At 43.2% G+C, this 13,455-nt stretch overlaps 1 protein-coding gene across 1 annotated transcript; it reads right to left on the minus strand.

The window, feature by feature from the left end:
• Positions 1-870: 870 nt before the first annotated feature.
• On the minus strand, positions 871-12,962 carry LOC124145200 (DUF21 domain-containing protein At4g33700-like). The gene is made up of 9 exons (XM_046514890.2): positions 12,772-12,962; positions 10,241-10,499; positions 9,290-9,349; positions 8,550-8,745; positions 8,290-8,397; positions 5,625-5,841; positions 5,228-5,364; positions 4,397-4,525; positions 871-1,041 (listed from the first exon to the last, which is right to left on the minus strand). Exons 1-9 carry the CDS (start codon positions 12,917-12,919, stop codon positions 871-873), a joined length of 1,425 nt encoding a protein of 474 aa, XP_046370846.2. The 5' UTR covers positions 12,920-12,962.
• Between the last annotated feature and the right edge of the window lie 493 nt (positions 12,963-13,455).

The raw sequence follows: 13,455 nt of genomic DNA on the forward strand, positions 1-13,455 counted from the left end.
CCCACTTCTCACACCAACTCTTGTCACACATCCCACAGTGAATAACCCACCTTTCACACCAACATTCAAGTCACACATCCCACAGTTATGTATAACCCACTTCTCACACCAACACGTAGTCACACATCCCACAGTGAATAACCCATCTTTTACACCAACATTCAAGTCACACATTCCATAGTTAGGTATAACTCACTTCTCACACCAACACGTACAGTCACACATCCCACAGTGAATAACCCACCTTTCACACCAACATTCAAGTCACACATTCCATAGTTAGGTATAACTCACTTCTCACACCAACACGTACAGTCACACATCCCACAGTGAATAACCCACCTTTTACACCAACATTCAAGTCACACATTCCACAGTTAGGTATAACTCACTTCTCACACCAACGGTCGTCACACATCCCACAGTGAATAACCCACCTTTTACACCAACATTCAAGTCACACATTCCACAGTTATGTCTAACTCACTTCTCACACCAACGCTTGTCACACATCCCACAGTGAATAACCCACCTTTTACACCAACATTCAAGTCACACATTCCACAGTTAGGTATAACTCACTTCTCACACCAACACGTACAGTCACACATCCCACAGTGAATAACCCACCCTTCACACCAACATTCAAGTCACACATTCCACAGTTACGTCTAACCCACTTCTCACACCAACGCTTGTCACACATCCTACAGTGAATAACCCACCTTTCACACCAACATTCAAGTCACACATCCCACAGTTATGTATAACCCACTTCTCACACCAACATTCAAGTCACATATTCTAGTAACGTCTAACCCACTTCTCACACCAACGCTTGTCACACATCCCAGACCTATGCATCATTCATCACGCCAACACCTCCCCACTCCCTAGAAGTGGAGCATCATCTGATCGTTGTGATGTTGCTATGGCAACATCCACATTCAAATGTTCACTTGAGTGTCCAACAAGGCTTTGTCCAGCCTGGACTTGACCTCTTGACTGCTCTGGATGCGACAGACTTCGCTTCAACACTGACTGGAAAACAGATCAGAATGCATTTGTAGTACACAAGTCCAGGGCTCAAGAATAGAAAAAGATCATGTGTGTCCAAAGGACCTGTTTTGCAGGTGTGCCATTTTCAACTTGGAGGTGCCTTGTCTATATCACCCAAAAATTATAACAAAAGGCAGCTAATCAATTAGTTAAAAAAATTAAATGACATAAATATTGAAAAGTACAGAGATTCACCTGGTTTTGTCAAAAATGCATATTGGACACCTGATACATTTAAATGTTCATTGGAATGTAATGTGTTTCAAGTCTGCTGGTTCTAAAACCCCTTGAACCATTGAAGAAAATCATATTTTTCCACCTTTTCCACCTGACAAGATAGACACAATTTTTATGGATAACAACTTCTTTAATACTGTGAAAAGCGACGTTTCGGTATAGATCCTTATACCGTTGTCCAGTCTTGCTTGACCACGGTATAAGGATCTATACTGAAACGCCGCTTTTCACAGTATTAAAGAGGTTGTTATCCATAAAATTGTGTCTATCTTGTCATTCGTCAACTTCTAAGTAATGCCTATCAAACAACAAATCTTTTCCACCTGGTTGACCATACTCTTTGCAAATTTGGCAAAATACCACATTCATATCCTTGTCACATTTAACAATGATTAGCACTTTGGAAGAGGCCTGTTACTTTTTTAGATATTTTTCGGCTTTTGCTTCATGCATTCTGAACCACAAAAGAAACATCACCATGGAGGGATATATGAGACACCTTATTTATCCAAACACTGTAAACATACTTTCAGACATATGTAAAAGTTGAAACTTGACAAAACTGATCATCAAGGTTGACATTAAAGTGTCAAATGTTCTTAAAGTGAAACACATCACTAGTCTCTGAGAAAATGGCATCACAAGTCAGTATCTCGTGTGTCCGCTATGTGCATTGATGACTGCCGTGCAATGTCAATATATGGAATGGATGAGGCGGTTGATGAAGGCCATAGGCACTTGAGCCCCCACTCTGAGATACGCCTGACGCAGTCCAGCTGCAGTTGTTGGCCTTGGTCGGACGTCATTACGCCATCTTTGAATCTCGTCCAACAGGTGCTAAATTGGATTTAAAGTGGGAGTGAGGGCAGGCCACTGTATGGTTCTGATGCCATTCTGCTGGAGGAAGTCTGTTGTTGCTCTCGCAGTGTGGGCCGGTGCGTTATCATGCTGAAACTTGTGGTTGGGGCGACGTGCCAAATGAGTTATGGCGTGTGGTCTCAAGACTTGATCAATGTACCGAGCTGCTGTGACACCATTGCCTCACCATGGACCGATGTTCTGGAAGACCTCTGTGCAAAACCAATTCCATCCCACACCATGATGCTCGGACCACCCAAAGAGTCTCTCTCAACAACACAAGCATCTAAAATAATGTTCCCCATGGCGTCGCCTGACTCTCTCTGTGCCATCTGCTGTTGAGATACAGTAATGGCTCTCGTCTGAGAAGAGGACTCTTCTCCACTGCTGGTGGCACCAATGCTGGTGCTGTGTTGCCCACTGAAGACGGTCCCGGCCATGATGGCGATGATGGTGTCAGAATGGGTCTTCGGTGTGGCCTGTGACAGCCAAGGTGTCTGCTCGTCAATCATCGACGCACGGTGTCTTCACTAATGTGTCGATGGTGTGTCCCCATGGTCTGTCGAGCATTTTCTGCAGCAGTAACAAAGCGATCTTGAAGATGCTGTCGAACAATCTGACAATCCTGACATTGTGTGGTGACCATTGGTCTTCCCCCACGTGGTCGGTCATCTGTAGTGTTGGTGGTCTGGTACTGTTTTTGGAGCCGGTATATGGTCCTTACTTGGACTTGAAATGTATTGGCTACTTGCCGGGCAGTTTGTCCAGCTTGGCCAATGGTGTCATTGATTTTTTGTCAATCTTGGCATGTGGTAGCAATTCAAAAATGAATGAATGTTATCCGATCTGAGTGGATTTTTATAGGGCAAGAAATGGGGGAACGCATGTGCATTTTTAATTTGCATGGAACTCACATCGAGGTTGCCATGGCCATTACCGTGATGCGTTTGGGCGATCGGTTTTATTGTCATCTGCTTTGTTTTTTTATCACCAAATTTCATTTTTGCGGACAAGGTAATGCAAAATTTTAGAAACTTTGACAAAAATTATCCAGATATTTAAATGACAACTTTTAATGCAATGTTACTTGGGGCGATGTTTCTTTTGTAGTTCAGTATATAATAGCAGATGCTGGACGTGTCTGTTTTAAAATCTTTTGGATTTTTTTCAATTTTAATGTCAGCACTAGCACTTGGCGATATTGGCTGTTTTCCTTGCTCATCGTCTGCAGCAACACTAGTATCATGAATGTAAGTGGAAAGCTGCAAATGTCAACCAAGTTTGGTGCTGACAAACCAAGGATTCTAGTTAGTGATAAAAAGTGATTCAAACCAAGGAACTGATACACAAATAATTCAAGCATGGTTCATACAAAACTACCAAATGTTCAGCCTGCTAAAAGCCTTTTCAAGGCAATGATTGAGGCTAAAGGTAAGATGTAATTGTGCTTTAAAACATATTTATTTGGAAAATCTTTCTTCATTTGAGAATGAACATCCAATGTTTGTTTGCTTGTTTGTTTGTTGTTTAACGCCGCACTCAGCAACATTCCAGGAATATGACGGCAGTCTGTAAATCATCCAGTCTGGACCAGACAATCCAGTGTTTGATGTCATGAGCATCGATCCACGCAATACGGATACGATGACATGCATCAACCAAGTCATCTAGCCTGACCACCGGATCCTGTTAGTTGCCTCTTACAACATGCATTGTCACCTTTTAAGGCATGCATGGGTTACTGAAGACTTATTCTAGCTCGGATCTTAACCAGTCTTGACACAAGTAAATGCATCCAAGTCCACATACCAATGTTTATATATGATTCAATATTATCAACTTACGGTTATATATACAACATATCACTGCTACTAAAGAGGAAGAATATTTATAACATACTTATTTAACCTTTCTCCAGCAGATTCAAACCTAGGGCCTTTTCAAGACCAGGAACCCGTTCCACAAAGCGATCTTAGTGCTAAGTTGGTCGTAACTCCCATACTTTATCATAGGCTTACGATCAACGTGGCACTAAGATCGCTCTGTGGAACGCGGCACAGGCTGGTAAATTCAAGGCCTTTCTCAGCCTGTGGGACCTTTGTTAAAGACTGATGCATGCTTGATTCAGACAATGTGTGCTGTATAGGAACGAATGCACAACAGAGGAAATGTCAACAGTGCAATCTGTGCATTTTTGGTTCGTAAGTACCCAGTTTGTTATAATTTTGCAATATTATTTTACCATTTTGCGTGTAGCCATTGCTTTAGCCAGCTGTATCCGTTGACGTATCTGTGTTTCATCGGTCTCATCAATTATCTCTTCCTGCAGGAGCTCCTCGATGACGTCCTCCAGCGTAATGATCCCCATGACCTACAACATGGGGGAGGACCTATGATACTACTTAGTTTCATTAATGTTGACATATGGCATGTAGTAGGACATATGGCATGTTGGAGGAGGACAAAGGACAGGAGACATACGGCATGTAGGAGGACATAGGGCATGTAGGAGGACATAGGGCATGTAGGAGGACATATGGCATGTGGAAGTACATAGGGCATGTAGGAGGACATAGGGCATGTTGGAGTACATAGGGCATGTTGGAGGACATAGGGCATGTAGGAGGACATAGGGACTGTTGGAGGACATAGGGCATGTTTGAGGACATATGGCATGTAGGAGGACATAGGGCATGTAGGAGGACATAGGGCATGTAGGAGGACATAGGGCATGTTGGAGGACATATGGCATGTAGGAGGACATAGGGCATGTTGGAGGACATATGGCATGGAGGAGGACATAGGACATGTAGGAATACATAGGGCATGTAGGAGGACAAAGGGCATGTTGGAGGACATATGGCATGTTGGAGGACAAATGGCATGTAGGCGGACATAGGGCATGTAGGAGGACATAGGACATGTAGGAAGACATATGGCATGTAGTAGGACAAAGGGCATGTTGGAGGACATAGGGCATGTTGGAGGACATGGGGCATGTTTGAAGACACAGGACACAAACAGAGCACCTTGAGCATCGGGGACACAAGCAGGACACAGGGGACACACTAACCTCACCAATCTGCTGTGGGCTGTCATGCTGCAGGTCATCTTGAGACTCTCCCAGTAATGGCGTTATATCATCAGTGTTGTCCTGTAGGCCACGGAGTTGTCTCCCCTGATATGATTTCCGCACTACAGCCAAGTGACCTGACGAATGGAAATAGACAATGTTCGAGCAGGTCACATTTGTCTCCTGTATTTTATAACAAAAAATTCACTGAAATATATATTGATAATCATTTTGGAATCTATGATAACAGCCTTTCAATACCAATTATCTTAAATTTAAATAAGTGTCCAGTGCTAGACATGTGTCTGTTTTGTCTAAGGCATTCACAATCAGGCTGATTCCAAATCCAGTCTGGTAGTTCAAACATCATTTTGTTTCTAATCCCACACCATGTCACCTTTGCCAGTCTGGAAGAGATTGATAAGGTCATGCAGTGGTTTGACGTCGTCAATAAAAATGACCGGGCGGAAGTATTGGGGGTCGAGCAAGAGGCTGCTGACAGGAATAGCATCCTCTGGGTCCAGCTTGATCAAGGTTTTCATCAGCAACACAGCTTTGATCTGCGACCGAGACTCCTCGTACACTGGGATGCGGGAGTGTCCATGAAACAAGATCTACAGGAGAAGAGTGAAACAAAAGAGTGTTCATGAATACAAACATGGAAGTGGAAACATCAGGACAGTCACTGGTCCATGGATGTACACACAGATGTGAAACAGGACAGTCACTGGTCTATGGATGCACACACAGATGTGAAACAGGACAGTCACTGGTCCATGGATGCATACATGGAAGTGAAAACATCAGGACAGTCACTGGTCCATGGATGCATACATGGAAGTGAAAACATGAGGACAGTCACTGGTCCATGGATGTACACACAGATGTGAAACAGGACAGTCACTGGTCCATGGATGTACACACAGATGTGAAACAGGACAGTCACTGGTCCATGGATGCACACACAGATGTGAAACAGGACAGTCACTGGTCCATGGATGTACACACAGATGAAACAGGACAGTCACTGGTCCATGGATGCACACACAGATGTGAAACAGGACAGTCACTGGTCCATGGATGCATACATGGAAGTGAAAACATGAGGACAGTCACTGGTCCATGGATGCACATACAGATGTGAAAACAGGACAGTCACTGGTCCATGGGTGCACATACAGATGTGAAACAGGACAGTCACTGGTCCATGGATGCACACATTGAAGTGAAAACATCAGGACAGTCACTGGTCCATGGATGCACACACAGATGTGAAACAGGACAGTCACTGGTCCATGGATGCACATACATGGAAGTGAAAACATGAGGACAGTCACTGATCCATGGATGCACATACAGATGTGAAACAGGACAGTCACTGGTCCATGGATGCATACATGGAAGTGAAAACATCAGGACAGTCACTGGTCTATGGATGCACATACAGCTGTGAAACAGGACAGTCACTGGTCCATGGATGCACACACAGATGTGAAACAGGACAGTCACTGGTCCATGGATGCATACATGGAAGTGAAAACATGAGGACAGTCACTGGTCCATGGATGCACACACAGATGTGAAAACATCAGGACAGTCACTGGTCCATGGATGCACATACAGATGTGAAACAGGACAGTCACTGGTCCATGGATGCACACACAGATGTGAAACAGGACAGTCACTGGTCCATGGATGCACATACAGATGTGAAAACAGGACAGTCACTGGTCCATGGATGCACACACAGATGTGAAAACAGGACAGTCACTGGTCCATGGATGCACACACAGATGTGAAACAGGACAGTCACTGGTCCATGGATGCATACATGGAAGTGAAAACATGAGGACAGTCACTGGTCCATGGATGCACATACAGATGTGAAAACATGAGGACAGTCACTGGTCCATGGATGCACACACAGATGTGAAACAGGACAGTCACTGGTCCATGGATGCACATACAGATGTGAAAACATCAGGACAGTCACTGGTCCATGGATGCACACACAGATGTGAAACAGGACAGTCACTGGTCCATGGATGTACACACAGATGTGAAACAGGACAGTCACTGGTCCATGGATGCACATACAGATGTGAAACAGGACAGTCACTGGTCCATGGATGCACACATTGAAGTGAAAACATCAGGACAGTCACTGGTCCATGGATGCACACACAGATGTGAAACAGGACAGTCACTGATCCATGGATGCACATACAGATGTGAAACAGGACAGTCACTGGTCCATGGATGCACACACAGATGTGAAACAGGGCAGTCACTGGTCCATGGATGCATACATGGAAGTGAAAACACGAGGACAGTCACTGGTCCATGGATGCACACACAGATGTGAAACAGGACAGTCACTGGTCCATGGATCCACACATTGAAGTGAAAACATCAGGACAGTCTCTGGTCCATGGATGTACTCATGGAAGTGAAAACATCACAACAGGCACTGGTCCATGGATGCACATACAGATGTGAAACAGTACAGTCACTGGTCCATGGATGTACACACAGATGTGAAACAGGACAGTCACTGGTCCATGGATGCACACACAGATGTGAAACAGGACAGTCACTGGTCCATGGATGCACATACAGATGTGAAAACATCAGGACAGTCACTGGTCCATGGATGCACATACAGATGTGAAACAGGACAGTCACTGGTCCATGGATGCACACACAGATGTGAAACAGGACAGTCACTGGTCCATGGATGCACATACAGATGTGAAACAGGACAGTCACTGGTCCATGAATGCACACACAGATGTGAAACAGGACAGTCACTGGTCCATGGATGCACATACAGATGTGAAAACAGGACAGTCACTGGTCCATGGATGCACACACAGATGTGAAAACAGGACAGTCACTGGTCCATGGATGCACATACAGATGTGAAAACAGGACAGTCACTGGTCCATGGATGTACTCATGGAAGTGAAAACATCAGGTGAGTCACTGGTCCCAGATGCACACACATTAGTGCAAAACCCAGGACAGTCAAGGGTCCACATACTCTATAAAAGGAACCTGACCTGTGTCATAGTGTTGTGGTCCATGCAGGCATCGGAGCTGATCATGAAGACATTGTCAATGTTTACCATGGCATCCTTTGCACGTTTATCCTTCAGGTCTAGCGCTCCCTGTTGTTGAGAAAGTAGATATGTTGAATATGACATTGTGTTGGACATGTGACAAGAACGTTATCATATCAATAAAATGTGTGAAAGATTGTTATGCTAAGATCACAGACACTATTCTCTAACATACCTTTGCAATGTCCTTTGCAACCTACCTTGATCATGAGGACTTCATCCGTTGTGAGATGTTCTTCATTTCCGGATCCATCCCCTGGTCCGTGCAGGTCCACCAGGACCTTCAGCTCTGCGCGCCTAAAGAAAGTGCCGTGATTGCTGCCCAGGGCACAGTCTAGGAGCTTGGACAGTGGCCAGCTCACAATGAAGAGCAGCCCCATCAGGATGTACACTACCCTGGGTGTGACAACATCCACACTGTGATTACTCCAGGAGATACAGTAACAGGCAGTATATACTGCATAACATCAGGTTAATATTGTCCTATTCTGAAGGAGATAAATAGATGTAATGCATGCAGTATATACTGGATAACACCAGGTTAATATTGTCCTATGCTCAAGGAATTACAATAGATGTAAAGCATGCAGTATATACTGGATAACACCAGGTTAATACTGTCCTATGCTCAAGGAATTACAATAGAAGTAATGCATGCAGTATATACTGGATAACACCAGGCTGATACTGTCCTGTGCTCAAGGAATTACAATAGAAGTAACGCATGCAGTATATACTGGATAACACCAGGCTGATACTGTCCTATGCTCAAGGAATTACAATAGAAGTAATGCATGCAGTATATACTGGATAACACCAGGCTGATACTGTCCTGTGCTCAAGGAATTACAATCGAAGTAACGCATGCAGTATATACTGGATAACACCAGGCTGATACTGTCCTGTGCTCAAGGTGATATAGTGGACATCCCATACTCACGGGGCAAGAGTTGAGCCAATCGCCAACCCAAACCTCGTACACAGGGCCTGGGGCACAACTCTGAAACACATATACAGTCTTGTGGCAGACTTAAAAAACAACAACTCTAAACAAAAATATCACAGTGATATAAAAAGACCTAGAAATGGGACATATATATACACACTTGATTTTGCACCTACCCATATATGATGATCTTATAATGGAGGGTGACAAAGGACCTGGATTTTATTTTATAAATCTGTTCGCAATTCTTTTTAATCGTTTTGAAGCACTGATTGAAAAGATACTTTGTCTCTATAACAAATGCCTCAGCTCCGAAATCCCCACAAGAAAGAATATGCAATTGTTGGTCCTGAGCAGAGCAGTAAGGTAAAGACACCGGAGCGCTTTTAGTGATGCAAAACTTGTCTTGGAGATTACACAGTTCCAGTTACCTGTCATTATATTGAAGAAGCTTTTTTGATATTGACACAAGCTGACAGCTTTGGGTCATATATGTTTGGCTAAAAAAATATTATACAGTCTGCTGCATGTTTTGTTTTTATTTCCATTTTAATTTTTTTAATAGAAATCCTAACACTTAAAAATAATGCCATCCATTATAGCACGCAGTTATTTCCCTTTACATGCACACTGCTTTACTGCGCATCTGCTGAATGGTAATGTGGCTATAGGATTTGTATGCTTGTTGATGTAGGAAGGCCCTTGCCCATGTGGATGGTACACAACTGTTTATTTGGGTTTCAACAAGCAAAAAAAGAAAACCAACGCCCACCCACCCACACTATATTTCCACAAGTCATTGCCTGAGAACCAATTCTTTTATTTTTGTATTTTTTATGACCTTCCCACAATCTAAACACGGGTCCATCGAAATACTTCATGTTCTAAACGTGACCATCCTGCCAGGTAGCTCCAACAGATACTCTACACACTATCAGAACTTACTCGCCAAAGATGAGGACAGCAGAGACCGAGACAGAAATCGCGATGATCGGGTCCGAGATCCGGTCTAAAAAGATGGGCATGGCTTCAACGGCAGCAGCATTAGCCAGGAGCAGCGTCACCAGTAGTAGATGATGTCGTTTGACAAGGGGCAGTATCCTTCGAGCATACTTCTGTTCCCTAGTCGTGCCTCCGTCCTTCAGGATGTTGAGGGTCATAAGGTCAAGTGACAGCAGGCCCATTGTCAATCCGGACACCAGGCCTGAATACAGAGGTCATTATACAAACTGAAAGTTGGTTGTTTGGTTGGTTTGTTGTTTAAAGCCGCACTCAGCAATATTCCAGCTATATGACCGCGGTCTGTAAATAATCGAGTCTGGACCAGACAATCCAGCGATTAATATCATGAGCATCCATCCACGTGTTGGCACTGATGGAATATAATTCAGGGGAATATTGAGCCTGGATGAGACAATACAGTAAAAGATATCATGAGCATTGATCCATGTTATTTGAAATCGGTGACTGCATCAACTGTCACCAAGTCTGACCACCTGATCCATTTAGTCGCCACTCACAACAAGCAATAGGTTGCTGGGAACATATAATATGAACCTGGAATCTGCTTGGGTTCTTTGGAACTATTAACACCTCACAATAATAATCTGAGGCTGAGAATGTTATGGCGTATGCCGCAAAAAGACGAAAACCTATAGAACATGTTCCTAGTTAAAAAAGAATGTGATTTTAAGTCGAATTACTGAAAAAAATAAAAAAATAAAAAATATAAAAAGGAATGCGTTCCGTACACCATTAGGTTTTTAGAATGTTGAATCTGAATTTCAAATATGATTTTTTTAGCATCCTGCATATGACACTGCTGATCAAATTCCCTCTAAATATATCCCTCAATCCCACGTACGATAGCCTCACTGTCTCCCTCTGATTAATGTGGTAAACTTTCTGGAAAATGTGCTTATTGTGCATGTACTTTCTATTCAGATACCCATAAGGCCATATTTCAATTACCCATAAGCCCACAGATGTTTTAGAAAGCTATTACAAATAGAAAAAGTAGTTATTCGTTTGAATGCAATGTCCGTTCACTAGTTTCACATTTTTTAAAGTTTCATTATTGTTTTTGCCTCAAATGTGTTTACCTCCCCTACTATGATCATTTACACCGTTGGTACCTTTAGGAATAAGCTTGGTAGACAGATCAGAGTCTCCCTTTCATTATTGTGACAAATTTTCCAACACATTTTATAAACTTAGGGGTTTCGTTAAAAAGTAGTGTTTTACGCCAATTTTAGCAATATTCCAGCAATATCACGGCGGGGGGACATCAGAAATGGGTTTCACACATTGTACCCATGTTGGGAATCGAACCCAGGTCTTCGGCGTGAAGAGCGAACGCTTTAATCACTAGGCTACCCCACAGCCGTTTTAATAAAACAGAACAACTAACAACATAATGGTAATATGTAAAACACATACATTATACCAACACTGAATATTCCAGCTGTATGATGGCTGTCAGTAAATAATCGAGTCTGGACCAGATAATCCAGTGATTGACATCATAAACATGACATGGATCAACCAAGTAAGCAAGCCTGACCACCCAATCCCGTTAGTCGCCTCTAACGACAAGCATAGTCGCTTTCTACGGCAAGCATGGATTGCTGAAGACCTATTCTACCCCGGATCTTCATAGGTTGATTGTAGACAAAATTTGAAATGCATGAATTACCTGTATACAATTACCAATAAACCCCATTGTGCCTACAGACTTTTTACAGAATTATTACATGGCCGCCGTAAAAGTAAGAATGAATGCGTGAATATTCAGAAAGAAATGTGAACCTTAGCAACTTGCAGTGTAAGATTGAAGTAGTTTAGCTGTTACTGTCACTAAACAATATATCACGTAACTAAAGTACCTGAGTTACCCATTCAAGCACTAATGGACAGCTAAAATGTTGTAGCCAAGTACATGTCACCATTGGGGTTACATGTCTACTTTCTACTATTAGATGTCACGACAGTGCCTAGTAGGCCTACTGATTAGATTTGTTTGTTTGTTTGCTGCTTATTCCAGCTATATGACGGCAGTCTGTAAATAATCAAGTCAGGACCAGACAATCCAGTGATTGACCTCATGAGCATTGATCCACGCAATTGGGATACGATGACATGCATCAACCAAGTCAGCGAGCCTGACCACCCGATCCAGTTGGTCGCCTCTTACGACAAGCATAGTTCCTGAAGACCTTTTCTACCCCGGATCTTCACGGGTCCTACTGATTAGAAATACCAGGGACAGGTGTAGCCGAGAGCCGCGATGGGTCCTACAGTTAAGACATGACACTACATATAAAATTACTAAATTACTTCTACATCATCTACTGCTGGCTAATTGCTAAATAAATAGACTTCCCATTTGCCCTTAAAAAAACTCTCAAGAGTACAGAAGTCGTTGTTCAAGTCGCGGCCTGTCAGCCGACGGGAGGGCGTAGCCCCTGTCACCGTACCTGCAGTGAGCACCAGCCCAACGTAGATGGCCAGATACACCCAGAACATTTTGTCATGGATGGTGAGGCGTGCCTCGGGCACCGTGTACAGCGTCCCATTGCACAACACACCATCCAGTACCTCTGTGCAGTTTATAAACATCGCCATGCTGGAGTGACACGGTCAGAGTTATCCGCCCTTGTTCCGGTGTTGTTTGTGACATTGTAGTGGCGCTTCCATTACTTTTATCACTTCACTCTGCCAACAGAGAGCGCAGGCTGGACTAACATCTAGTCTCTGAAAAGAATATATTTTACAGATACAAACTGTTGTTAGATTATAGCTATAAAAATATTACAAAAATTAGCCTAGAGACTCTCTCCAATTTTAGACACTGCAGTAATCTAAACTTGCCAAATATTGTAAACTTGCGTGGGCTACATTAAATACATTTGTTTCAGGACGCAGGTATAGCGGTCCGGCTGGGACGAGTCCAAATTTACTACCCGGGTACCAAACCCCCAGGGTTCTACTTTAGGTCCCAAGAGATACAAAATGTTCTATTGGGATTTTTTTACCATAGCCCTGGCAAAACATAATTATTTAGATACATGTATTAAACAATCTGGCCATGCATACACTGAAGTTGACCTAAGTTATATCTTTCTTCAACCATATGAAAAGTCAGAAGGAATGGGTGCATA

The sequence above is a fragment of the Haliotis rufescens genome, unplaced genomic scaffold (assembly GCF_023055435.1).
Source record: "Haliotis rufescens isolate VD_foot unplaced genomic scaffold, xgHalRufe1.0.p SCAF_5, whole genome shotgun sequence".
NCBI classification, from domain to species: domain Eukaryota; kingdom Metazoa; phylum Mollusca; class Gastropoda; order Lepetellida; family Haliotidae; genus Haliotis; species Haliotis rufescens.